This window comes from Dinoponera quadriceps, unplaced genomic scaffold, assembly GCF_001313825.1.
Source record: "Dinoponera quadriceps isolate SergipeBrazil2010 unplaced genomic scaffold, ASM131382v1 scaffold2183, whole genome shotgun sequence".
In the NCBI taxonomy this organism is placed as follows: Eukaryota; Metazoa; Arthropoda; class Insecta; order Hymenoptera; family Formicidae; genus Dinoponera; species Dinoponera quadriceps.
The window spans coordinates 1,074,346-1,098,144 of record NW_014556922.1 but is presented as its reverse complement, the minus strand read 5'-3'; the positions used below and the strand labels follow the sequence as shown (position 1 = coordinate 1,098,144).

The 23,799-nt window shown below is 41.2% G+C and overlaps 5 protein-coding genes across 11 annotated transcripts; 2 read left to right on the top strand and 3 right to left on the bottom strand.

Moving 5' to 3' along the window:
- Window positions 1-812: 812 nt before the first annotated feature.
- Window positions 813-4,031, bottom strand: LOC106748449 (lanC-like protein 2). 5 transcript variants are annotated; one of them, XM_014626962.1, is made up of 10 exons: window positions 3,756-4,031; window positions 3,058-3,157; window positions 2,769-2,948; window positions 2,541-2,692; window positions 2,195-2,342; window positions 1,960-2,100; window positions 1,687-1,869; window positions 1,457-1,603; window positions 1,086-1,188; window positions 813-992 (listed from the first exon to the last, which is right to left on the bottom strand). In XM_014626962.1, the coding sequence occupies exons 1-10, from the start codon at window positions 3,833-3,835 to the stop codon at window positions 916-918; spliced, it is 1,311 nt and encodes a 436-aa protein (XP_014482448.1). In that variant the 5' UTR covers window positions 3,836-4,031; the 3' UTR covers window positions 813-915. The 5 variants fall into 5 exon arrangements, with proteins under 5 accessions (XP_014482448.1, XP_014482449.1, XP_014482450.1 ...); XM_014626963.1 differs by having other exon boundaries at window positions 3,058-3,219; window positions 3,315-3,856; XM_014626964.1 differs by having other exon boundaries at window positions 3,058-3,172; window positions 3,505-3,856.
- A 100-nt stretch (window positions 4,032-4,131) lies between these two features.
- LOC106748448 (argininosuccinate lyase) lies at window positions 4,132-7,411 on the bottom strand. Its single transcript, XM_014626960.1, has 11 exons — window positions 7,320-7,411; window positions 6,922-7,032; window positions 6,765-6,851; window positions 6,536-6,619; window positions 6,315-6,446; window positions 5,900-6,000; window positions 5,607-5,800; window positions 5,267-5,466; window positions 4,949-5,173; window positions 4,448-4,554; window positions 4,132-4,357 (listed from the first exon to the last, which is right to left on the bottom strand). Exons 1-11 carry the CDS (start codon window positions 7,338-7,340, stop codon window positions 4,207-4,209), a joined length of 1,413 nt encoding a protein of 470 aa, XP_014482446.1. The 5' UTR covers window positions 7,341-7,411; the 3' UTR covers window positions 4,132-4,206.
- Window positions 7,412-9,094: 1,683 nt separating this feature from the next.
- Window positions 9,095-13,522, top strand: LOC106748450 (ninjurin-1-like). Its single transcript, XM_014626966.1, has 2 exons — window positions 9,095-9,494; window positions 9,844-13,522. The coding sequence occupies exons 1-2, from the start codon at window positions 9,117-9,119 to the stop codon at window positions 10,018-10,020; spliced, it is 555 nt and encodes a 184-aa protein (XP_014482452.1). The 5' UTR covers window positions 9,095-9,116; the 3' UTR covers window positions 10,021-13,522.
- LOC106748447 (neural Wiskott-Aldrich syndrome protein-like) lies at window positions 9,501-17,338 on the bottom strand. 2 transcript variants are annotated; one of them, XM_014626959.1, is made up of 7 exons: window positions 16,783-17,338; window positions 15,566-15,846; window positions 15,165-15,452; window positions 14,784-15,069; window positions 14,258-14,647; window positions 13,826-14,083; window positions 9,501-9,602 (listed from the first exon to the last, which is right to left on the bottom strand). In XM_014626959.1, the coding sequence occupies exons 1-6, from the start codon at window positions 16,876-16,878 to the stop codon at window positions 13,832-13,834; spliced, it is 1,593 nt and encodes a 530-aa protein (XP_014482445.1). In that variant the 5' UTR covers window positions 16,879-17,338; the 3' UTR covers window positions 9,501-9,602; window positions 13,826-13,831. The 2 variants fall into 2 exon arrangements, with proteins under 2 accessions (XP_014482445.1, XP_014482444.1); XM_014626958.1 differs by lacking the exon at window positions 9,501-9,602 and having other exon boundaries at window positions 13,686-14,083.
- Window positions 17,339-17,655: 317 nt separating this feature from the next.
- LOC106748473 (zinc finger protein 613-like) lies at window positions 17,656-23,663 on the top strand. 2 transcript variants are annotated; one of them, XM_014627011.1, is made up of 4 exons: window positions 17,656-18,145; window positions 18,853-19,239; window positions 19,363-20,133; window positions 20,359-23,663. In XM_014627011.1, the coding sequence occupies exons 1-4, from the start codon at window positions 18,005-18,007 to the stop codon at window positions 21,001-21,003; spliced, it is 1,944 nt and encodes a 647-aa protein (XP_014482497.1). In that variant the 5' UTR covers window positions 17,656-18,004; the 3' UTR covers window positions 21,004-23,663. The 2 variants fall into 2 exon arrangements, with proteins under 2 accessions (XP_014482497.1, XP_014482495.1); XM_014627009.1 differs by having other exon boundaries at window positions 19,363-23,663.
- Window positions 23,664-23,799: the final 136 nt, after the last annotated feature.

The following is a 23,799-nucleotide window of genomic DNA, read 5'->3' as shown; positions in this document are numbered from 1 at the left end:
CTCCATAGCGTCATTTTTCCGAAAGATATAGCCTGTTGAATTCTTATGTTTTATTACACTGGAAAGCCTGACCAGCTTGAGCTATACTACTTGAGAAAGTACGGCTGACTCCATCGTTTAGTCATATCACGTCCTCAGTTTCTCGTTAAATATGGTGGCGACTCGTAGCGGAGATTCTGGAACTAAATTTTGGAAAAAAAATTTTTTTTTAACTTCCATATTACATTACGATTTGCCAATATCATGGATATTTAGTAGTGATTCTGTCAAGATGATCTCTATATGTCATTAAGGGAATGCGTTCATTAACTCAATCCAGCTGTTAAAATTTATTATATTACGCTAATAAGCTTGAAGGAGTGAATTTCGGAAATAGCGGGTCTAATAATTCCGTAAACCCGTTATTTCTGTAATGGGTACATTATTAACCCATTAACTGCCAATTTTTTTTTTATTTTTATTTTTGGCCGGATAAGTTATATTTATGTACAAAAAGTTGAATAACAGTATAATTATATTCAAATTATGTTTTGATCCTCAAATGGGGATCGTGACAGCTAATGGGTTAATGTAACGGGTTTACGGAATTATTAGATCCGTTATTTCCGAAATTTAGTTTCAGAATCTCCGCTACGAGTCGCCACCATACTTAACGAGAAACTGAGGACGTGATATGACTAAACGATGGAGTCAGGCGTACTCTCTCAAGTAGTATAACTCAAGGGCTGATCAGACGTACTTTCCCTTGTAATAAAACATCAACCGATCTTTTCAACTTAAGAATATTAAGGTGATAAAAAGATATAAGAAAATGTGATACAATTCAATTTATTCAGCTCTTTAGAACATTTTTCTCCTTAAGTGTTCGTACACGTATACACGTATCAGATATATTCTAGATGTGTCCAAGATATCTTAAATATCGTATGACGGAAATTTAGCCATATGTGGTTGCTGCATGTCTACTAAGAAATAAATAACGCCAGCAAGACCTAAAAGCGTGAACGACGTCGATTAATTGACATGTATTAATTAGAATATTAATAAGGTAACGTCAATAATTCCCAAATTGTTAATCGACTCACCTTCGAACATAGAGAAAGGTCTATCAGGAGCTCGACACTGATGTGTCCCATAATGGAAGCACCATTCGGCAAATCTGCAGGCTCGATATAAATACTTGATGTCCTAACATCATCAAAGCGAATATTAATTTTTGCTAAACGAGCTGATGAATTAATGGAACATGCATCAGATTGTAACAGATAAGCAAACTTGAGAGAGACAACACAAATGATCTTAGTTTGGAATATACAATCACGAAAAGTTCCTGTTGCATCAATCACTTGATATTTCCGGTTTCAGGACGCTCCAAAATTTTACGTATCGTTGTGATTCGAGTCTCGGAGAACCACATACCGTCATTTAAGATTTTATTCAAGACGTTGAACCGAACCTGTGTATGCTGAAACAGATGAAGGAAGGCGTAGGCATTTCCAGAAACGCCGTGGCAAATGCCGTACCCTTTGGTTAACAATCCTCTTTGCCAGATCACCTCCGCACACCGGACCGCAGTGTCGAGAAACGTGTTGTCCTCGAACACCTGCAAACACGGCGACACAAGTCAGTATCGGACAGTCTTGTTGATTTAAAAATTCATAATCATCATCACCAGAATGTTATTACCTTATGGGCTAAACAAAACAGTGCCGACATTCCGGGAGCTCCGTGACACCAATGTATCAATTTGTCGGAGTGGCTCTCCATAGAGGAAGGAAAGTTACCGGAAGGGAATTGTAATCGTTGAAGAAAGTACAACGATGGTTTCACGTAACTGTCCATTTGTACCTGCGTCAGGTATTGTCGCGCCTAAAAAAAGGGGGAAAAATTCGTTAAAAGCACAAGAACAACGATAACTTATTCATTCATTAAAAACACCGCTTCTTCAACGTAACATACCTGCAGTAGTAAGTACAGTATGCCTGCCAATCCGTGAGCGGCGCCAAGATATTCCGTTTCATGCCAAGAGTACATTAAAGGCGACTGACAATGATTCGCAGAAGCGTACATTCTCCCGGAATTAATTATTGTAGTGACAACCTACGGGAAAATTTCCGTACCAGGCCGATTTTCTTCTTTCAAAACAAATTAATATGCGTGTGTGTAGAACTGGATCTTTCTCTCTTAACAATACCTGCTTAATGATGTCGGGTTCTATAGGAGGTGGCGATATATTCGCGTTTATGTAGAGCAAACCGCTTAGATACCCGGCTCTCCCATACAACAACTCGTCTGGAACATCGCTACGTTTCTCTATAACGTAAGTAGCTAGGGATTTCAGCCTAAAAATTGTACAATTAGCATTAGATTAACGTTCCGCAAGACGGCACATCTGAAAGCGATATTGTTTCAAGTACACCTGAAGGTAATGCTATTTAAATCTCGACAAGATCCTTACATCACTTTCGGCAATAAACCTGTTGAAATAGGAACAAAAACAGGTGGGTTTTAAAATACTAAAGTACTAAAGATTTATGTACTTCAGGATCAATTGCTTAGCTTCCTCTTCTTTGCGCTGCGAATGTAATATTACTGCTGTTAATGCTAAGGGTCCTACAACTCCCGTCAGAAATGTGATTTCATGCCTGCTTTTAAACTTTGTAACACACCTTTCTAATAAACCTGTTGCTTTCTGCGGAGAAAGGTGACTGAATTGAAGTGATATCTAACTTTGTACCAAGGAGGAACGTACCGGATTCGATACGTACTTTGATGTATGCGGCGTCATTGAAAGATTTCCCATAGTGATAAAATGTGTATGCGATCCCCGCTGATCCGGTGTATACTGAATAATCGTCCCTGCTGAGCCACATCCTTTCGTTTTCCTCCAGGATCTCCATCAGCTTCTTAGTTTCCACGGTTAGCACTGATTTAAATGCATCGTGAATCTGAGGAACAATGTAATTGTCTTTCCCGATTAAATTTCCTCTTATCAAACGGATTTAGATGTCATCAAATTATTACAGAACGGCAGATTTATGTAAAATTCAGTCATACCATACTGCCATCGTTCACGACTATATTGAGATTGCCAGAGCTGGCGTAGTCGTCAAACTGATTTCTGTAATATCTGTTAGAATCCATACTCGCCCAGTTTCTGTAACATGTATCGCTTTCCAATATGGAAAAATTACGGGGGTAGTAAATCAAGTAAAGGTTCTGAAAGTACATATCAGAATCAAAATGTAACGTGAGGATCACAACACATAATGCTGATGAGATAACCCCTCACTGAATGGTGCAAAAACACATACAGATAAATGCACGCCAGTCAGATCGTGAAATTATCCATTCCGGAACATTTCAGAGGATGCGGTGTCGTAACAAAATCGTGGTGAAACGATATTTGCGACGCATCTTGGGGAATGCATAGGATCTCGATTTTTCAGATGAATTTAATCGAGAGTGAATGAATGGGAGATGCGTGCGAGAGACAGTGAATACTTGAATCGGAGCGTCGTCCGGGCGTATAATCGTTTCACGGAACTTCGAATTTTATCTCATGTAACATCGTGAAATATACGCGCCGAATATACGCACTGACGTCGGTATTGATTTTTTTCCCAGCATGGCGACAACAACACGATTTCGGAGTCAACTGTTGCGCGAAAAACGATTCGACTCGAGCAACAATTTGAAGCGCCCACGGAATCCGGAATCGACCGTTTCGCCGCGATAATTACTTCTATACTAACTTGAACTGACTCCAGCCGATTTCCCTGATTGCTCTTAACCTTGTCCACCAGGTCTTTGTTGCAGTTCCGCGTAGACTCATCACCTATCTGTGAATGTGTGCACACACCAGCGGTGACCAATCAACGTCGCGCTCTGAGAGCGACTGTTATGCCTGCGAGATATCTCGAAGCTTCCTTTAAATTTGCAAATTGAACGCGACGCACGAGTATCCCGAGATGCAAAAAGCGAACGATACACGTTTGTTAATTCGCAGATCTATTTTTTTTATTTGCCTTCCCCTTCTTTCGGCGAATTTTTCATCGAATTCTTTCGGGCGTTTGTCAGATTAGGAATTTTTCTCACGTGCTACGGCTCGCTTACGATTCTTTCGGAGAATTACAGAGGTAAATGTTTATTTAACGTTGCTGTCATCATGGGGCTTCGATTGACTTTATTAATTGGGCGATGTAATTAGCCTTCGGGCGGAAACTCGAGCAACCAAGAGCGCAGTTTGCCGATTTGCCGTTGTACCGCCTCGGAATTGGTTCCACCGGCAGTTTTATACTGCTCGACGCTGCAGTTGAAGTCCCAGATGCACGACACGTTGTTTTCGAACGCCTCGCTGAAACGAACGTTGTTTCTCGACGTTACGCTTCTTTTTTTCCCTTCGAATATGTTTAACTCTTCAATCTTTAAAGACGTCTTACCGTACCTTATTGTTTTTAATTCCTGCAGAGTCAGCTCCTGCAAGGACACTCCTTTCGATTCGGCCAGAGCGACGGCCTTGCCAGCCAGATGGTGACCTTCTCTAAATGGTATCTGAATTAAAGATACAAATGCGTTTAAATACGACAGCCAACTCATTAAGCAAGAAATATTAAATCAATCTTTTAAAATATTTACTTTATGTGGATTTTGTAAACATTTTGACATAATATTTTATAAGTGTTTTTAAACTGATTATTGATGATATATTCTTAAATATTAAAATTATAGTGTAGAAACGTTATTTTTAACGTTTCGGTCGAATATTGTCAACAGTAACGTTGTATACAACATTGGAAATTACATATTTGAAGATGTTACATGTTATAAAATATTGTAATAACGTTATAGTAACGATCTCTTATTTACTGGTCAAGATAACAACCGGTTCGTCAAATCAAGCTCGCGTCATATAACAACGAAATAACGCGAATTCAAGGGTACTTACACCTTTCCTCACAAGATAATACGCCATATCGGTCGCGAGCATGTCGGACGTTAAGGAACTCTTACAACTGTTTCTGTTTACTTTCAAGGTGGCCAGTGCTTTTTCGGCGATGTGGAACATCCGGTACAAAGTATCGTACGTGTGAAAGAGCGTCTCCTTGTCCTCTTGGAGATCTTTGTTGTACGTCGATGGGATTCCCTTCAGCGTGGTCATGAAACCGACACACTGAAACAGCAGTGAAAGCGACAAAGGTCAGCGGCACTGATGAAAATCTCAGCTACAGGAATAGAATCGAAGATCGAACACGCTCGAAGGAACCTTTCCCAACACGGTGCCGGTTTTCCCGCGTATCAATTCCACGCAATCCGGATTACGCTTCTGAGGCATCAGGCTACTGCCGGTCGAGTATTTATCGGCGAATTGAACGAAGTTAAATTCCCGAGTGCTGTAGATGATCAGGTCCTCGCAGAAGCGGCTGAGATGCACCGACGATAACGACGACCAGAATAAAAATTCGGCTGAGAGAAAACAGAAGAGAGAGAGAGAGAGAGTGAGATGAGAGGCGGAGACGGAAAGCTTTGACATCTTAAATACATAAGCGTGATAAGCGTTTGACACGTTTCTTGCGAAAGAAGCCTGCAACTCTTGCGACACGCACCGACAAAATCGCGATCCCCGACGGCGTGCATACTATTTTCCGTGATCCCGTCGAAGCCGAGCTCGGCGGCCAGAGATCGGCGATCGATCGGGAACGGATTGCCCGCTATCGCGCCGCTGCCAAGCGGCATGATGTTCACGCGCTTACGCACCTCCAGCAGCCTCTCGAAGTCTTGTTTCGCGTACCAGGCGTAGCTGCGAGGGATTTGAGAGAGAGAAGGGATAATAAGATCAGCGTGGACGCACAAATGTAATACAATTTGCAACAGGTATATGAATACGGATCGACCCTACCTGAGTAACCACTGACTCCATCTCACGGGTTGGGCGCGCTGCATATGCGTGTATCCTGCCATGAGCACGTCTACCTCCTGCTCCGCTCGAACTACGAGGACCTGTATTTTACAGAAATGAGTTAACTTCGGAGAGAACAGTGAATCAAATTTAGATGAAGCTACTTTATAAGCGCGTAATTATTTAACATTAAGTAATATTTCTGGAATATTTGTGGATGGTTATATGTCGACTCCTAGTAATATTTTGGTAATAATATTATTTAATGTTATTGTAACATGTATTTTTTAAATATTCAACTCTATGTATATATATAATTGTAGTTTTTTTATTTCAAATATATAAGAATATTATTTTAATATTGAATTAATATTCATATAATATTTTAGGGATATCACGCGCTTATAGAGATTACCTCGATAAATTTTCTCAGTCTGAGCAGAAGCTTGTCGATGGATCCCCGAAGCCACAGTTTGGTATCAGTCACAGTTTGATCGTTGCGACTCCTTCCGGTATGTAGCTTCTTCGCCACGTCACCGATTAATTCCTGCGTATTTTTCATACTTTACATTATTTACACTTTATTCATTTTAACGATAGCAAAGGAAAAGATAAACTGTGTCGTCGTGAACGTACGGAGAGCCTTCGTTCGTTGGCGCTGTGTATATCCTCGTCCTCCTGTTTTACGACGAACTCGCCGCTTTCCCATTCTGCCTGCACCTGATTAAAACTCTGATTAGAGATCTAACTTCTTTACTCGACAATTTTTTACAATGCGTAATTCATCGCCAGAACGATATTGCAAAAATCTTTACAGAATTCAGTCGCGAGGAAATGTCGAAGGACGAAGGAATTATTTCCGTACCTGTTTCAAGGCTGTGTTTATAGCTTGCGTCTCCTCCTGCGAGAGAAGTTCCGCCTCGCAGAGCGCGTGTGCGTAAGCTGTGCTCCCCTGAAGACACACGAGAAGGTATGCACGGGATTTGCTCGGATACTAAAGATACCTTTACGATGGTGCTCACCTGTATATCTTCAGCGTACATTCGCTTGTCGACGTCGATCGACGCGTTTAGACCGTGAAAGTCGGGGTCGACATCCTCGACGAATCGACCGCCCCACAGCTTCTGGCAGGTCTTCGTTTCAACGTGCGTGGAAGCAGTGGCAAATTTTACAATTCACTTCGCAAATGTCATACATTTCAAGAATGTACGCGGCGAAATTTTCCACGTGATCCCATTTTTTAATGGGAATTACTTTTGAACGGAAATTATATTAATTATATCCTCGAGGAAGAGTAGCGTCTCTTCTACTTTCTCTCCATCAAGAGCCGTACGAGGAAGCGGAAGGAACGTATTCGAGGGAATGTACGAAACGTGAATATCGAATTTCGTTTTCGCAGACATTTTGTGTGCTGGCTTACCCGTGATAGAGCTCCATCCATTATTATCTGCGCTTCGCAACGTCACTGACACATCCGGAGCTACATGCGAGATAGACTTACGAAAGAATTGGATATTCGTGAAAGGAAAAAAAAGCAACATCGTTATCGGTCAAGATAACGTTAGCACGCGTAAATTATATACGGTCCATCGTTTCGACGAAAATAACAAATTGAAAGGAATGTAGAGAAGCATTTGCACTCCGGACGATATTTCCTTATCTCTTTTCTGAATGACGCATGCTCCATAACAAGCAATGATTTTAACAATAGATTTCTCGCGCACGAGCGAGTGTTGATCGATTAATTAATTCGCGGACAAATACAAGTATTTGCGTCGGGTAACTATGTTCCTTTTTCTTCCCTTCCTCATCGTGAACAAAGAGCGCGTGCGGTTTTCTTGTTCCGGTAGGAGCATGATTAATACGATAAGGTTTATCGTCACTGTTTCAGGGTGAACCGTTTCGAACTGATTCACGTTGAATGGTGCAGCGAAATTCATCGACGTCTCCAGTCGAGTCGCTACGTGTTATGCGAGTGACACTGATATTGTGTTAATGTGAACCTCCGTAGAGAAGGTATATGAATTGCGTTTCGCCGGTGAAATTCTCTCTCGCGTAAGTTCTCTCTTGTTTCCTTCCTCCCGCACCGTCTCGCGTGTCGCTAAAATTAAAAGTCGAGTACATTATTTGCAGAACAGCTGTATGACGTTAAGTGTAATTGAACATTAGAAGTACAAAAGCATCAACATTCGAACAATATCTTCTCGAGAAGAAAATTATCATTGAATCAGGACGGATCAGGTGATATAAGCGCACGCTTATTAACAAAATTTCCCTCGCAATTTGAATGCGATTGGAATTTTATTTCCCGAAGCACCGAGCGCGGAAGTGACGTGAATTTCGTTTGCAGAGAGTTCTAAAACGTCGTGAGGTTCTAAGGTATTGTGACACATTATAGATAATTTTCGGCCGAATTGAATTCTTAAGATTTCCAATTCCGTTTTAATTTACTCGCCTCCATTGTGAAAAGTCCGCTGTAATACATCACATTCGACGCTACGCAAAATCACTGCTTGCTCTTATCGTAGATGCAGTATATCATTATGCGTTGCAGCAATTCAATTTCAATTATCTGCGTTACTCCGAGCGATAACATAGTATCTATACAGAAGAGATATAATCTTTTCCATTGATTCGCCCGCATTGTGAGAGATATGGCATTTTTGAGCATCCCCGTCTTTGTGTCGGAACAATTTAAAAGTCAGTGTACTTTGATCAAGTGATTGGTCTTGACTCCTACGTCACTTTACATTTTACGTCTGACGAGAAGAAAGAGGTTTTATACGCAACACAGGTAGCTGATTTCTCGCGTCTTGGATCTCGAGCCCCCGTCTCAATTCCAAATGCCAATTCTCCAATTGTGAACAAAAGAATTCGCAATGATTAATTCTCATCAGTGTGGATCATCGACGATCTTAGAGAACAAAGCAGAAACTAGGTAGGATCGCGCGCACGACGAGTCTTTTGAATTTCCGACTGAATTTATCATTTACTTTATCGCGGTTTATCTATCATATAGTTATCTACTGCATATCTATATGCAATATATATATATATATATGTACACATTATCAAAAAGTGGGAGACATTTCTCGATGCGGTGTTTACGTCGGAAGAATCGTGCTCAGTCGTGTCTTACCGATCCAGTGCCACGCTGTGACCAGGCTGTCAATGTTGGAGGAATTGCGAAAGTGACGGAAGATATCGCGACAGAGGCATGGCCGGGTCGTCGTCCGATTCCGTCAAAATGGAGAGACTCCGGAACATTGCGGCGGAAAACCCGGAAAAGTCCGTCGACGTGGAAGCACCGGAAGCGGCTGGTGCGGTGACGAAGAACTCGGAGGATTCCACGTCCGCCGACGTGGAAGCGGTCGAGGATGTTGTGGTGAAGAACATAGCGTCCGTCGACACGACGGACAAGAAGGCCAAGCAGGAGAACACCTTCGCCGCCAAAAAGACCGTGGCGCAGGGTATGATGGACGTTGCGCTCATAACGGCTAACGCGAACCAGTTGAGGTATCTGTTCGAGTACCAGCGCAATAGCCCGACGTTTTACTTCATCGTGATCCTGATCGCCATCAGTCTCTTGTTACAGGTAATGCAATTTCGCACGGGGAAGAAAGTTCGCTTGAATTAAGGCTCGCTGTGATTGTCTTCGTTCAATGACGTCAGAAGCGAAAAGACGCATGCTTTTGCGCTATACCTTCGAATGAAAAGATGTATCCATAAAATTACATTTGTCATCGATTCGGCTAAAATTGGACGGACGCTTTTCTTTTACTCGAACAATCAATAAGTAGTCGTAAAATTAATATTGACAAAATCGTGAGAAAAGAGGTCGAAGAAAAAGGTTCCGTGTCGGGGCACTACATTACGATTATAGTAAATTGCAAGAGAGAATCGAGAGACAAGAGTGACCGCCGTGACGTATCTTTTTTTTTTAGGTCGCCGTTGGCGTCAGTTTGATCTTCAAGGGTCGATATGACTTGAAGGGCAAGTCGAAATGCCGCAAAGCTCAGATGATTAACAATTACGTCGTAGCGGCGGTTTTTCTTATTACGATCATCAATGTGTTCATAGCTGCGTTTAGTATATCTGCCCCAACCACGCAACCGCTATAAGTTTCGGCCGTATCTACGGCAGTCAGGACGTAAATGCTCCCCCGTCACGAACGATATTCTAATTACGCTTACATCTGTTCTGTTCTTAATATTAATAATTCTTAATACAACGATATGAATGCGACGAAGGATACGAATATAGTTTCTAATGACTAATTGTTAAAATAGATTGAAATGATAAAAGTCAGCGATATTATAACTTATTATAGATACGTTAATATGTAATTATATATTATTCTTATATAAATGTAGATGTATGTATGTGTAATAGTGATGCCAGCAAATTATTTTATTTAAGATTTAGTCAACTGCGCCATTTCTCGTTGTCTTCGAAAGAATGCGTGATTATAAAGTACGAATGGTTTCGCGAAATTGTTCACACTTGGATCTTCCGTTCCAATAAATAAAAATTGTGCGTGATGCTAAGATTTCGTTTATTGTATAATATAACATAATATAATGTAACACGAGTGACACACGAATTGCGAAACATTTCTATCACATCGTTCACATCGTTTCGGAAGCGAATTCACAACAATGTGCGTAAAACGAGTTCTTCTCTGCGGGAAAACATAGTTGATAGGTTTTAAAACAAACAATTTGATCGCTACATAGGATTGTGCAACCAACACGGCTAACCCTTTCAGCCACTGACGCGAGTTCCTTTCTATCAGAGTTTCGTATCTACCCGCTCCAATCACGGAGGAACGAGATAAAATTTGGTCCTCTGCAAATCACTTGGAGGAAGACCGTGAGCAATAGGCGCTTAAAAATATAATTATATAGCTGCGAGAAACCTACAGCGTACAAATACCTGAAAGGGTTAACGTCAGGTAAGTTAATTGTATAATATACGATAAGACTGAAAATATATTGATTATAAGTCATTTTTAATCTATACTAATCTCATTTCCAGATAGAAAAATAGAAGCTACAAAAAAAAAAGAAGGTCGGTGTGCTCTGGCGTCTGCAAAATTGATATGTCTCAGTGTTTCAGTGATAATTACAGGACATTTAGTCAGGTAGCAATAAACAAAAAAAAAATGCGATAGAATCTTAGATAACGATAAACGCTAACAGTAGTGTGTACAAGCAATACTGCCATTTCGTTTTTCAATGTATTACAAGCCTACCATATTTTCACTTACATTGTTAGCAAAAATATTTTTTCGTTTTTTTTTCGTTTTCTTTTTTTTTTTTAATAGAATCTATTAGAGTCTATGTGCATGCAAATAATCTCAGCATGCGGCTTAAACTAACTTTCAATATATTTATATATATATATGTGTATATATAGGTGTAAAAGTTAATTATTAAATAAATAATAATATAAACATTTCTTTTTTTAACATATGTTTAATGTTATTTGCATAACTCTATATAACAAGTTTTAAACGACAATGGCTCTGTTAAAGTTTTGAGTTTAAACTCGTTAGGAGAGGTTTCATCAACGTTCCATTACCGCTAATGATTTTTCTATCTTTTCACTCTCCCCTTTCTCAATAATTATAATGTAAACAGACAAAAGCATAACTAAACAACTATGATTAATGTTAATCGTCGTTGATGAAACCAACTTATCATTCGTTAATCATCACGAAATCATCTAGATATCTTACGCTATGCTTTCGATTTTAGCACTATGGATGTACTGCAAATTTATTGTAATTCCCGGAAGTCACTCTTTAAATTCGATATCAAATGAAAAGTTGGAAGTTGTCGTTTTACATGTTTGTAACGCGTGCTATACATTGTTATAGTGTATTATCAATTGTTTTAGTTCGCCTTGAACAACCTATGATTACTCTAATTATCCTAGAAAATACAGGATGCCACTTAAATAATATGCGTTAGTTTTACTGGGAATATTCTTTTTCCGAATTTAATGCAGATAATAAATATCATTTCGAGATGAACGAAACGTCGCGCATGAAATGAAGTTATGAAGAATGTAACTATGTTGATAAAATAGGCCAAATTTACAGCTGTATTTTTCGATCAATTTAAACCCGATGTTTTTCTTAGCGAAATATTGATTGAACACTTTACATTGTGATTTGCTAAGAAGTATCGATAATAAACTGTCCTTGATCATTAAGTTGCGCATAACGCAGCGGTAAGAAATTATTAAATCACGTGCACACAAAATGTACATTTCTTAGAATCTTTAAATGCACCTCGTGTATTACTATTACTCACCTCGTATATATGCGCAATTCCAAATTTCTCCTTAACTTTACAGTCTCGTTGAGAATTTCTTATTCACCAACAAACGTGAATTTAAATATCTTGCTATTTTATTATTGTTACAAATAACGAGTAGTATAAATTCTTCTGTTATTTGAATAGTGATAGTGACAAATTAGATCGGCTAATTTGCGTAAATTAAATATACATAGATATATACCAGTCATAAAAAAAAAACGTAAATACAGAAGAGAGAGAGTATCGAAAACTGTTTTAGATAATATGTGATATTGTATAGAATAAAATATAATTAATAATATATATTTTTTTCTTGTGACTAGGATTTCTCCATAGCGGCAAAAGTATATTCTTGTGCCTCGCATTGTTCCATCGACAACTTCTCTTTGCCCGTACTTCCGTATTCGGTCTCTACATGTAGCGATAGAGCACAGCTATTTAAAAGAACGATATAAAATAACTTAAGATCGTTAATCGCACGATCGAGCGATTATTCGACAATTGAAATAATTGTCACACAAACGATATTCCATCGGAAACTAATCAACAGTTTCTCCAAAAGAACCGGAGGCACACACATTCATAAATTGAATATTGAACATTCAAGATTGTAAATCCTGATTTTCCCTCAGTTTTAAACGCGCATAATTGTCTCGCATTCATACAGCTTGATATTATATTGCTATATATATATATACGATGAGTAGCATTTTTAGCGACTCAAACCGATCAAATCCGATAAATCGGGGTGATTAGATCGGTACGCGTTCAACTGATATTGACTTACTTTCATTGCTCGTCCACACGCGCCTGTGGATTTTTTAATGCAGAGAAACGCACTCAAAAGAAACATAAAAATACTCATACCTTGTTAAATATTGAAGAATATTGTCAATAAATATTACCATATGTTTATGTGAAATTAATTCGGCTCCATCTATTAGGTTAGTACCATGGCCCGCATTGTAGAGTGTGAACACTATTTCTCTCTAATCTAAATTTCGCAACTTGCCTGTGAGAAAGTTCAACCTCCCACGTATGTCTACCGGCACGTATACGACAATAACTGAATTTGCGAATGAAACATAAAATAGCTAAAGTAATACTCCTCCGTATTTGTTATTGCATATTTATAATGTTCCTCGTTTAAATTCAAATTGGTATGGATAATGCGGACAGGGCAAAACCGGGGCTAACTAATCTTTATTACTAGTTTTATTCTTTTCTGTAAGGAAAAAAGAAGTTAACAAGATCATATAAATCCCGTCCAATGGCTAAACTATTGCTCATATATATATATATATATATATATATATATATAAGTGGCTCCTTTCGAATATTATTCTCTGTGAATTTTCATTCCTCTTCGGATATTAAAATTCATGGTCATTTTACATTACACGTTTCATAATGGCTAGCCCCCGTTAATGTCCTCATCAATAATACATTTATCACAGTAGTATGTTATTGTAGCCTTTTAGTTATATTTTCATCTGAAACATCGTCGTGTGCCTCTATTAATTGCGGAGAATAAATACGATGGAGGTGCGTGACAGCTTTCCGTCGGACTAAATCATGCAATCGGAACGTGTCAACTAACCCGGATTTAGTCGTCCCACTCGTCGTCGTCACTGGTATCACTAGTCGATTCCTCACTTTCACTGTGGATTGCACGAGATCGTTCGGCCAGGGCTCTGGATAACGCGTCAGCTAGAACACCTAGACGAGGCGTGGATGCTGTGTTTGATTTCACTTCGTTCGGGACAGGCCTCAATTCGATGCCCTCGCGTATCTGTCGTAGCAGGTCGCTTCTTGAGTCCTCGATCGGTGCCGGTTTCGTTTCCGCTTTATTAACTTTCTGTAAAACACGAGACACGGACCAAATAAATACTCGTCTAGGTAAAGGAATCGTCATTTCCGATGAACGGTAAAATTCAGAATTCAAGCGGTATAGAACGAGCGAAGGGAAATATGAAAAGAGACATGAAATGAAGAGATATGATTCTTCAGGCTCCCACACTGCGATACGTACCCTCAAAGTCGTGCCGCTTCTAATGGATTCCATGAGCATCGGCCTGAGGTCGGCGACCGAGTTCTCGTTGTTGTTGTTGTTGTTGTTGTTAGTGGCGTTCGTGTTGACTGTACTGTCGGTACTCAGCTCCGGCAGGGGCGGCGGCGGCGGCGGTGCGGGAACGTTCGAGTTGTTTCTCGACGGTGGAGCCGGCGGTGGCGGAGGCGGAGGCGGCGGCAGAGCCGGTGCCGAGGTTATAGCGGGTGGGGGTGGTCTCGACGGTAAAGTTCTGTGCACCGGTGGAGCGATGGACGAGGCACTCGGAGGTGCGCTCGGGGGCAGGCTAGGAGGCACACTTGGTGATGCGGTGAGACGATTCGGAGGTAAAGGCGGGGCGCTGCGCGTCTGATGCTGAAAGAAAGAAGAAGAAGAACGTTTTTCATTTGGATTAGGACATGGGGAGAAAGAGGAGAATGTGCTACCAACAAGTTGACGATTAATGCGCTCTACATCGAGAGAGAGAGAGAGAGAGAGAAACGGGACTCACAGGTATCGTACGTGCTGGAACGGGCGGAGGATATTCCTGTCTCTGCGGCAACGCGGGAGGCTGTTGATTATTGCTCTTCGCGTTGGCCAAAGGCCGAATGTCCTCCTGCACCGCGCTCATCCCTCCGTTCCTCTCGATGAAGTCATAGATGAACTTTCGTGTGCCGATGTCTTGGAGCTCGTATTCCGACACGCCGGCGTTGTTGAAGAACTGTTGCAGTTCCGAGTCCACGGAATCGAGCTCCAGGCCTTTGTTATTTGCATCCCATCCCAGATGCGCCACGTGTCTGCGGGAAGTTAGACTCGGCGTTACGCTCGTACACGCGAATGCGCGTTACTCAAGTGAGTAACAGACACGAGAAACAAAGCCTCAGATCCACACCTGAAATTCGAAGGTAGACCGATATCGTCCTTGGTCAGTTTGCGCTTGAGGTCCTGCTCACTCTTTTTCTTCTTCGTTTTGTACATCGAGCTGCTCGAGGCGCTTCGGTTAACGCCGACCGTGTTGGGCGCGCCGTTCAACAGATTACTCGAGGAGCCCGATGTGACGGTGAAGGGTGACGGGCTGCTTTGATTTTTCCATGGCAGAGTGCTACTCGGCTGCGCCTCTTTCGCTCTCCTCTCCTGCCTTCTCTGACGTTTGGCATTCAATTTGCCAAGAAGTATGTTTCTGCAACAGGACGGAATTTTCCCTCTCTCTCTCTCTCTCTCTCTCTCTTTCTCTTTCTACCAAATGTATATGCTCAGAATTTGTTCAGTTCTCGTTCACTTTTACCGACATACCTTAATGTAATAGCCTCGGTATCGCTCGCAAAATTAAACGCGGCCATACAATCCTCCGCCTCGAATGTATGAAAATACGACTTCGGCGCTTTGTAGTCCATCGAATTGTAAACTTCATGTTCCCACAGCATCGCTTTCCTTTGCAGGCAGTACAATCGCAAGAAGAAACTGCGTCTCGGATTGTCCCTTATCAGAGTTATGATACCTGTGCTCTTTTTAATCCAATCCCTATGCATGGGAGGCTCGGTCAGGTATAACTGTATGACACCAGCTGCTAAACACTAAACAAAGAAACGAGCAAGTATCTGTGGTAAGTCAAGGTGTCTGATGTCAAGCTCATATCATTGAAACAAAATGAAGATCGAATCTTCCGATTACAATTATATAACTGATTATCTCTGATAATCTCACAATAGTATTGTTTTTTCCTTTGTTCTTTCCGATACGTGGAATAATATTTGTTTGTACGATGCAAATGAGATCTCGTAGTTGTATTATTCTATCCAATTCTATATATTACTATTCTATCCAATTCAATATATTAACAATTCTATAACAACATATACTTGATGATGGACAAAGTGTGGTAAACAATAATAAATTATGGGTTCAGCTATAAAGGCTGCACGAGGCTTAAGTGTTTGCAAAGAACATGCATCCTGCAAATGTACGGTATTTGAACTCCACATCGCAGAGTGAATCATATCACCTCTAGAGGCTCGCTTATGTACGGATTACAAATCGAGTGACTAAGCTGTGTAATTTGCCACAACTAAAAAAAGGATTGGAACATTCATATCGTTTATTCCGGTGCAAATCGCGTCACGTTCCTTGATTTTGCTTTTCTCGTCACGTCGAATTGAATTTCCAAGTTCGTACCTCCGAGCCAAATTCGGCCGAAAATGGGGATATCTGAATTCAAAACACGCGTCTCCTCTTAAAACACCCACATCGTTCACGATTCTTTCACCGTTACGAACGTTCGTCATCACGAACCGTATCATCCCGTTTGGATAATCGGCCGGAGAACACCGCTCGGGAGCGCACACACACACACACGGGAGCGTAAAACTGGAACAAAACTCGGGCGGATGCCTCGAGAATTGCTCACGGAATCGTTAGCTGATACATTGGTGTAGGTCAATGCCGAGACGCTGCTCATCGTCATCGTCGTCGAGGACGATCGCGAGAGAACAGGAGGCCGAGGAACGTCTCACCTGGCATCGGTTCCCTATCAGTTGGAAGACCTGCTCGTTCTCCTCCGCCTTCAAGAGGATCGTGCCCCTGTGCTTGTCCGTATTGCCCGACTTCATGTTGCCTCGCACGACCAGGAGGTTAGGTTAGGTTCTACCGTGCACAGGCTAGCCCAGCTATCGCCCAATGTGAGAGGCCGCTCCTCTTCTCGCACCTAGCGCGTTCCCCACGCCGTTATCGTCATCATCGTCATCACCATCATCACCACCACCGTGACACTACATCAGCGCGCCGTTGTACCCGTCCGTGTGTGTCCGTGTGCGTGCGTAATCGCGTGCACGCGTCACGCGAGAGACCCCCGGCGAGACAGAAAGAGGAGACTGAACGAGGCCTCCTCCCGAACGGAGCACGCACCGTCCACGAGAGCGAGCGAGCAGCGCGGCACTCTACGAGATGCTCCGCTTCAGCGAACAGCAGCACAGCCGTCGCGTGGACAATCCCGACGGAGGAGCTCGACTCGAGATAACGATGACATTTCCTATCTATCCGGTCCGGCGTTCCGCGTTTCTGCGTTTCGCCGTTTCGGGAACGCGAAATCGCGATTGGACGATGACGATCGAATCGATACCGGCCTATCGATAGATACACGTCGATTGTTAACCTCCTTCGAAGGATGCCCCCGTCTTGAATCCGTTGATTAATTAAATAATTACACCCCTCCGATCCCTCAACAGCCCCTCAAACAGCGATGCATCGTTCCTCGTGTAATACACATTTGCGCGAGAGGAGAGTATCGATATATCACACCGTCCGGGTATCGCGCCGTATATCGATATCGCGCGGAGTCGATCGAGGAGAGTGATCTCTCGGCGCTCAGTTCGCAGCGTACGCCGCGAGAACGCGAGGCGAAAAACGCGAAGCGTGTGTTTCGGGCCGACAGCAGATGCGATATCAGCGGCGGTGATCAGTGCCGTTCTCGAGGTTCGCGCGCGGCGATAGGGCGATCTCGCTGGACAATGCTGTCGCGACAGTGACAACATCACGGTGTATATCGTGGCGGCGGCAGCGGCGACGACGGCCGACGGCGACGAAGGCGGCGGCGGCGGTGGTTTTGCGCGTGTATTTACCACTCCTGCGGTGCGTCGCGCGACGACGACGTGCCCCCTCGGTCTTGCCCCTTCGCTATCGTCCTCCGGCGGCCCCCGCGGAGAGGACAGCCCGGCCGTATTCACCGCGGTGAAAACGATGTCAGGATACCGCAAGGTAAACTATTACGAGCTGTGCAGACTGTGTACCAGCAGCGAGGGCAACAAGATGAACATATTCCGCGACGAGGGCCGCAGGCGACAGTTGCAGACGAAGATACAGACGTATCTACCGATACAGGTGAGGAGTGAGCGTCTTCCCGGGAGGGCGCATCCCTCCGTGGACGCGAGTGTCAGCCGGTCGGCGCGCGATAACCTATCCCGGTTGACTGATACGACATGTCGCAAACAACGCGAGGAAGACTCCGAACGTGCATGCTTCAGAGAGATCCGTACGGGACCGAGCTGGGTCCGCCTCGCGTGGAATCGCGGCTTTCGGCCGCGAATCCACGAGAAACAATCGGCGTAATTATATAATTAACCTTTAATTCGAGGATAAGTTGCGTGACGGTAAACCTTGCGGGAATTTCTGTGCGTAATGAAGAAGAACGGAGTCGTCACTTGTTTACCGTAACGAGATTATCCTCGTTTGTTCGTAAGCGACGCGGACGGGGGAGTTCGTCGGTTCGTGCGATAAAAAAGACGCGACTTGGTTTTTTTTTTTTTTCACCTGTAGATCAGATAAATACAGCCAGCTACTTGAACGATTGATTGCGAATAATTGATGCACACCTGCTTTGTTTTGCTCTTGTTATATATGTTGCAAACGTATTTTTTTCAATTGTTTCCTGATAAAAGTTCATTCACACATTGCTAAATACGTTACCAAAAGAGAAAATTTGGTGAAGTTTGAATTTTCGAGTCTTAAGTTAATAATTGTAAATGTTATAAAGATATATATCGTTATAACGTAAATTGTAATTTGATAATATTTGTGTCAACTTCAAGGTTATGGAAGACGACTCGTTACCAAAAATTGTATGCCACGAGTGTGTCAAAAAATTGGAGAGCTACATCGAATTCCGGGAAACTGTGGTTAATGCGGAGGGCATGTTGGAATCCTATTTCACATCGCTTCGCTTCTCCGAGGACTTTCTGAAGGAAGGGAAAGTATATGTGAAGAATACCGAGAAGGAAAGGCCATCCACACCTGAGGATGAGGTCTTAAAGTCAATGGAAAAAGTGCCAACACCAACAGGAGGTCAAATAATAAGTAACGAACAACAGATACAGCATCAACAATCTGTCGTGGTCGGCAGTGTAAATGCTTCTAATATACAAATCGTCGGTGGAGTTCAAGCCAGAGTCCAGCAGTACAAATGTGCAAGTTTGCAGGTTTGTAACGAGCTTGTGAATGAGAGGCGACATTTGAAAGTGCATCATGCATTATGTATTGTATACGCACGTATCGCGACTGTTCGCTTGCGTCGAATGTAATAAGATATTTCTTGGGTTTAGATGCAATCAGGCGGTATAACAGCATCTGTCGTTGAATCTACGGCAGAGACCCATTACAGTTACCAACAGCAGACGTCTCAAGTGTCACCGCAACAATCAAACGAAACGCAAAATCAAATTGGCGAACAGCAAAGCCAGCCTCCTGCGATTCAGCAGCAGCAGCAGCAAGCGCAGAACCAAATACAAAATCATAGTCAGATAAGTCAGCAAGTGCAATCTCAGAGGCCGATTTCCCAACAGTTGAGCCAGCCGGCTCAACTGCCTCAGCAGCAGAATCAAAATCAAATCGGTCAACAGCAGGGCCAGATCTCGCAGCAGCTCCAACAGCTGCAGAGGCAACAACACGAATTTGAGAAGCAGCACAGACAACTTCAGCAACTCGAGAAGCAGCAAGTGCAGATCGGAACGCAACAGGAATTGAAGCAAGAGTCGTCTGTTGTGCATCAAAACAATAATGTCGTCCTCAAGACCGAGGCAGACATAGAACCGGCTCAGCAAATCATACAAAAGATACAATCCGAAGCGCAGAAGGACGAATCTCCTAATCCAAATGTACAAACTTATACGGCGGTGCAAGCAGCGCCGGAGGTATATTTAAATTTGGGCTTCAAGGAGAGTCCGATGACCCCGACGGTTCGAGACGACGAGAAAGATTATAAAGAATTTTCAGCAAAGGCGTCGCCGGAGGATGGGATGTCCCGCAACTCGATCGAGCAGATCAGAGAATTCCTGCGGCTCAGATCAGGACCGGACTCAGCGCCCATAATCTCCGTAAGTAATCAAGCAATCTCGCAGACCGGGAGAAACGTCTGTCGCGATTGTGGTAAAAGCTTCCCTTCGTTAAATCAATTGAACAATCATAATTGCAATGTCGAGACGCTTATAAACGAGCCATCGGATACCGGAAGTAAGGAGGATCCCTTACAGCCCAATCTAAACCCTTTTAATTGTGACATCTGTGGTAAACCGTTCAAACGGAAAGAACATCTCTTTCAGCATCGGAAATTGCACACCGGTGAGCGGCCATACGTGTGCACAACGTGTACAAAAGCGTTCAGCCGTAAGGAACACTTGGTCAGACACTCGGTGTCTCATACCGGACAAAAAATGCACGAATGTGAAATGTGTGGTAAAAGTTTCTCGCGCAAGGATAATCTGCATAAACATCGGAAAACGCACGGTGTGTCCGGTCCCTACGTTTGCGAGACCTGTGGAAAGTCGTTTGTGGTGAAACATTATTACGTGATGCATCTAACTACCCATGCAGCGTCTGTCCCGGACGGTTTAAATTGCCCAGACCCGTTGCCGTACAAATGTGACATATGTCACAAAGCATTTTCCGTGAAACAGTATCTCACTACGCATAAAATCAGACACAGATCGAAGAATAATAATAACAGCTCCGCGCAGAACAGTTTAAACGGGCATCAGCAACAGCAACAGCCGCAGCAAACGGACGCTGCGAGTAATGTGAACGTAGTAACGAGTAATGTCGCTAATACTGGGAATTTAAATAACAATAACGGACAATCTAATAACGAGACGACTGTCGAAATGCAGAGCGTCATAGAACGTAATGAGCAGGCTAATGGGTCATTCGCTAACGGTCAGTATCATACTAATATACAAGATTTTCAATGAGATAAGGGGAAGCGTGTCTATTATGTTCTCTTGCCGAACGGTAACAATCATAAGATCGTGGTTGTATAAGCAAGGGAAATTATGACGCGCCGAAGTATTTTCTTATATGGTTTTCCTCCTTGTGAATGGTTTTTTGTACTTTAATATTACAAGAAAGATGAATACGTGATTTGGACAAATTCGATATTTTGGTGTATACACACACACATACACACACACACACACACACACATCAGGCAGAAGGTCTGTTGAATGGCTTAGAAGCTCCCTGAACACGATGTAAATATCATAAGTGGAGTATGTTATATATAGGATGATTCTTAATTGCACGGCAATACTTTAACAGATAGAATTCTTGAGATGTGGCTCTTGAAGGGAGGCTCGTGGTGACGTACAATTAGCGGTCATCCTGTATTTTTCCAACAAAATTACCTGTATGGAATGCATGCCGTAGTTTTGGAATGAATGCTCACTTGTATTCAACATTTGAAAAAAAAAAAGTATGTGTTGCTAACACATGGTCTGTCATAAAGGTAATGGGATCGATCTTCGAAATTCGAGGCAATGTGCCAATGCTGAGTATCAAAATTGCAATGCAATGAAATTAAGTGAGTAATTAGGAATAAAGTTTAGTTTTAAGATTAGAAATTCGCGGATAGACCAATATATAATTCTCTTATTTCAGAGAAATATTTTGATATGTTGGTCTCATCCTTATATATATATATATATATTTATCCATTATCTTCGTGACAGACCACACATTTATGGAAACATAGTCATAAGATTGTTTCAATTGTTGACCAAAGTGATCTCATCGATATCCTATTATCGATATATTAGAAAGATTATAATATATGAGAAACATAAATAATTTCCGACAACACGGTATTAAATTTCCAACATGCGGTGTGCATTGAGTTCTCGGTCCTCAATTGAATAACATATTTGCCATTGTATGTGAACGTCGTCAGTTGTGACAGCTTTGTATGAAGCCTATTTTTTTTTTAAGTCGGTAATTGCAACAATCTGTGGCCACTTTGACAAGACATTCTAGAAACATATGATTTTTATGTATATCTAGGATACAAGACAAAAACTAAGACCAAAGAAATCTATATATTATGTATAAAATGGATAAATAATTATTAAATAGAGATATATAGATAAAAGAGGGACGGGACCGGAGGTTTGCTAACTTGGCTAACTGTGTTGTGATTCGAGAAGTTAGATAAATATACTGTGTAGTATATGTTATTGATCTACAAAATGGCTTTTAATTTTCAGTTGTCGATTAATAAAAAAGTGTGCCATAGCATGGTTTCTGGAAATGAAAAATATATATGTATAGATATATATATATATATATATATAGTTACATAAATACATATGATTCATTAGATTTTTAGTATGCTACTGACCAAAAGCAAAGAGAAATTGTGCTAATCATCGCATTTCTCCAATCGTATTCGCTTACATGTCATAAATTATGATTAAGTAGTACCTCTTATCTTAATTTATATCTTCGAAAATAAACATTTATTTAGCGAATAAGATTATACATAGGGGGCATGTCTTTATGGTGTGGGGGTCATATATATATATATATACACACACATATATATATATATATATATATTGTGTAATTTTTAGATTTGGATACTTTCTCTATACACAAGCAAAAATTTAAATATTTGATATTTAATAGTTATTTTAGTATTATATTTATACATATGTAACGCGAAATGTTCTTCGGGAGTCCATAGGCCATGTTCACATATCCACATTTGGCAATATGTGTCTGACAGAAAGATCACATTAAATGTTATAATAATCTAAGAATTGTACGGAAATATACTTAGTGTTGTACGGGATGTGGAATGTGAATGTGTGCCCATTTCCAAATTATTGTCATTTGGCGATAATGTCTAGGTATTAAACATTAATTACTTCTACATTTAGCATTATGGTATAACGATGAAGAATGTATTTTATATAGGATCTGGAAGGATCTATTTTATTGCGAATTTTGTTAAAAAAATAATTCTTCAATGAGTCATGTAGAAGATTAGATAGATTTAAGTGTAAAACTGAGATAGTATCTATATATGTATTAACATTTTTTTGAGTATATATTATTTGTTAAAATACGTTTTCTTTTACTCAAAGGATTTTTTTTATAGCAACTGTACATTTTAACAAAAGAGTATCAGATTTTAAAGATCTTCAACAGTACAAAGAATTTAATTTTGTTTAGTGCTTAGATATTTTGTTATAACGCAGTTCTTGTACATATTGAAGCAGAAGTGATGAGTTTAAGACTGTATCTCTATATCACCAGATTTAGGTGTGTGTTGGAAGTATATAGATCTATAATGATGTATATATAACGCGGTCCAGTATATAAGACAAAAACTGTTAATATACTGTTTCTAACATGATGATATTTTCAGCAGAGCATATGCAAATTACCTGTATTGATTTTAAACTCGTGCAAACCAGAAATGTTATCCAAAGACGCAGCAACTCTTTTAAGTTTAAACAGAGGAATTATTTTAGATGAGTTGTGCTTATTACACCCGAGTACATAGTCCATTCATTGACTAAAGACTCGATTGTAAACTGAAATATAAATTTTTATCAACAGCCCCCTGCCTTGTATCAATATAATAAAAGAATGCAATTTTTCTTAAGAACACGGTAATGTCATTATCTTTGGAATATTGAACGATATATTACGACAAGATCTCGTTATATTTTAATCATGTTCATTACATCATTCCTAACCCTAGAAAC

Bases quoted from the DNA above. Each gene is read 5' to 3' on its own strand.
- LOC106748450 (XM_014626966.1), top strand. From the start codon at position 9,117: ATGGCCGGGTCGTCGTCCGATTCCGTCAAAATGGAGAGACTCCGGAAC. The intron at 9,495-9,843 runs GTAATGCAATTT...TTTTTTTTTTAG, and splicing joins CCATCAGTCTCTTGTTACAG to GTCGCCGTTGGCGTCAGTTT.
- LOC106748447 (XM_014626959.1), bottom strand. From the start codon at position 16,878: ATGAAGTCGGGCAATACGGACAAGCACAGGGGCACGATCCTCTTGAAG. The intron at 15,070-15,164 runs GTGTGGATCTGA...AACTTCCCGCAG, and splicing joins GGTCTACCTTCGAATTTCAG to ACACGTGGCGCATCTGGGAT. The intron at 14,084-14,257 runs GTACGTATCGCA...CGTGTTTTACAG, and splicing joins GAAGCGGCACGACTTTGAGG to AAAGTTAATAAAGCGGAAAC.
- LOC106748448 (XM_014626960.1), bottom strand. From the start codon at position 7,340: ATGGATGGAGCTCTATCACGG. The intron at 7,033-7,319 runs GTAAGCCAGCAC...GTTGAAACGAAG, and splicing joins TGGATGGAGCTCTATCACGG to ACCTGCCAGAAGCTGTGGGG. The intron at 5,174-5,266 runs GTTCCTTCGAGC...CTGCTGTTTCAG, and splicing joins CCGGCACCGTGTTGGGAAAG to TGTGTCGGTTTCATGACCAC.
- LOC106748473 (XM_014627009.1), top strand. From the start codon at position 18,005: ATGTCAGGATACCGCAAGGTAAACTATTACGAGCTGTGCAGACTGTGT. The intron at 18,146-18,852 runs GTGAGGAGTGAG...GTCAACTTCAAG, and splicing joins AGACGTATCTACCGATACAG to GTTATGGAAGACGACTCGTT. The intron at 19,240-19,362 runs GTTTGTAACGAG...TCTTGGGTTTAG, and splicing joins ACAAATGTGCAAGTTTGCAG to ATGCAATCAGGCGGTATAAC.
- LOC106748449 (XM_014626961.1), bottom strand. From the start codon at position 3,630: ATGCTGGGAAAAAAATCAATACCGACGTCA. The intron at 2,343-2,540 runs GTACATAAATCT...TACAATTTTTAG, and splicing joins GCTAAGCAATTGATCCTGAA to GCTGAAATCCCTAGCTACTT. The intron at 993-1,085 runs GTGAGTCGATTA...TCACGCTTTTAG, and splicing joins ACCTTTCTCTATGTTCGAAG to GTCTTGCTGGCGTTATTTAT.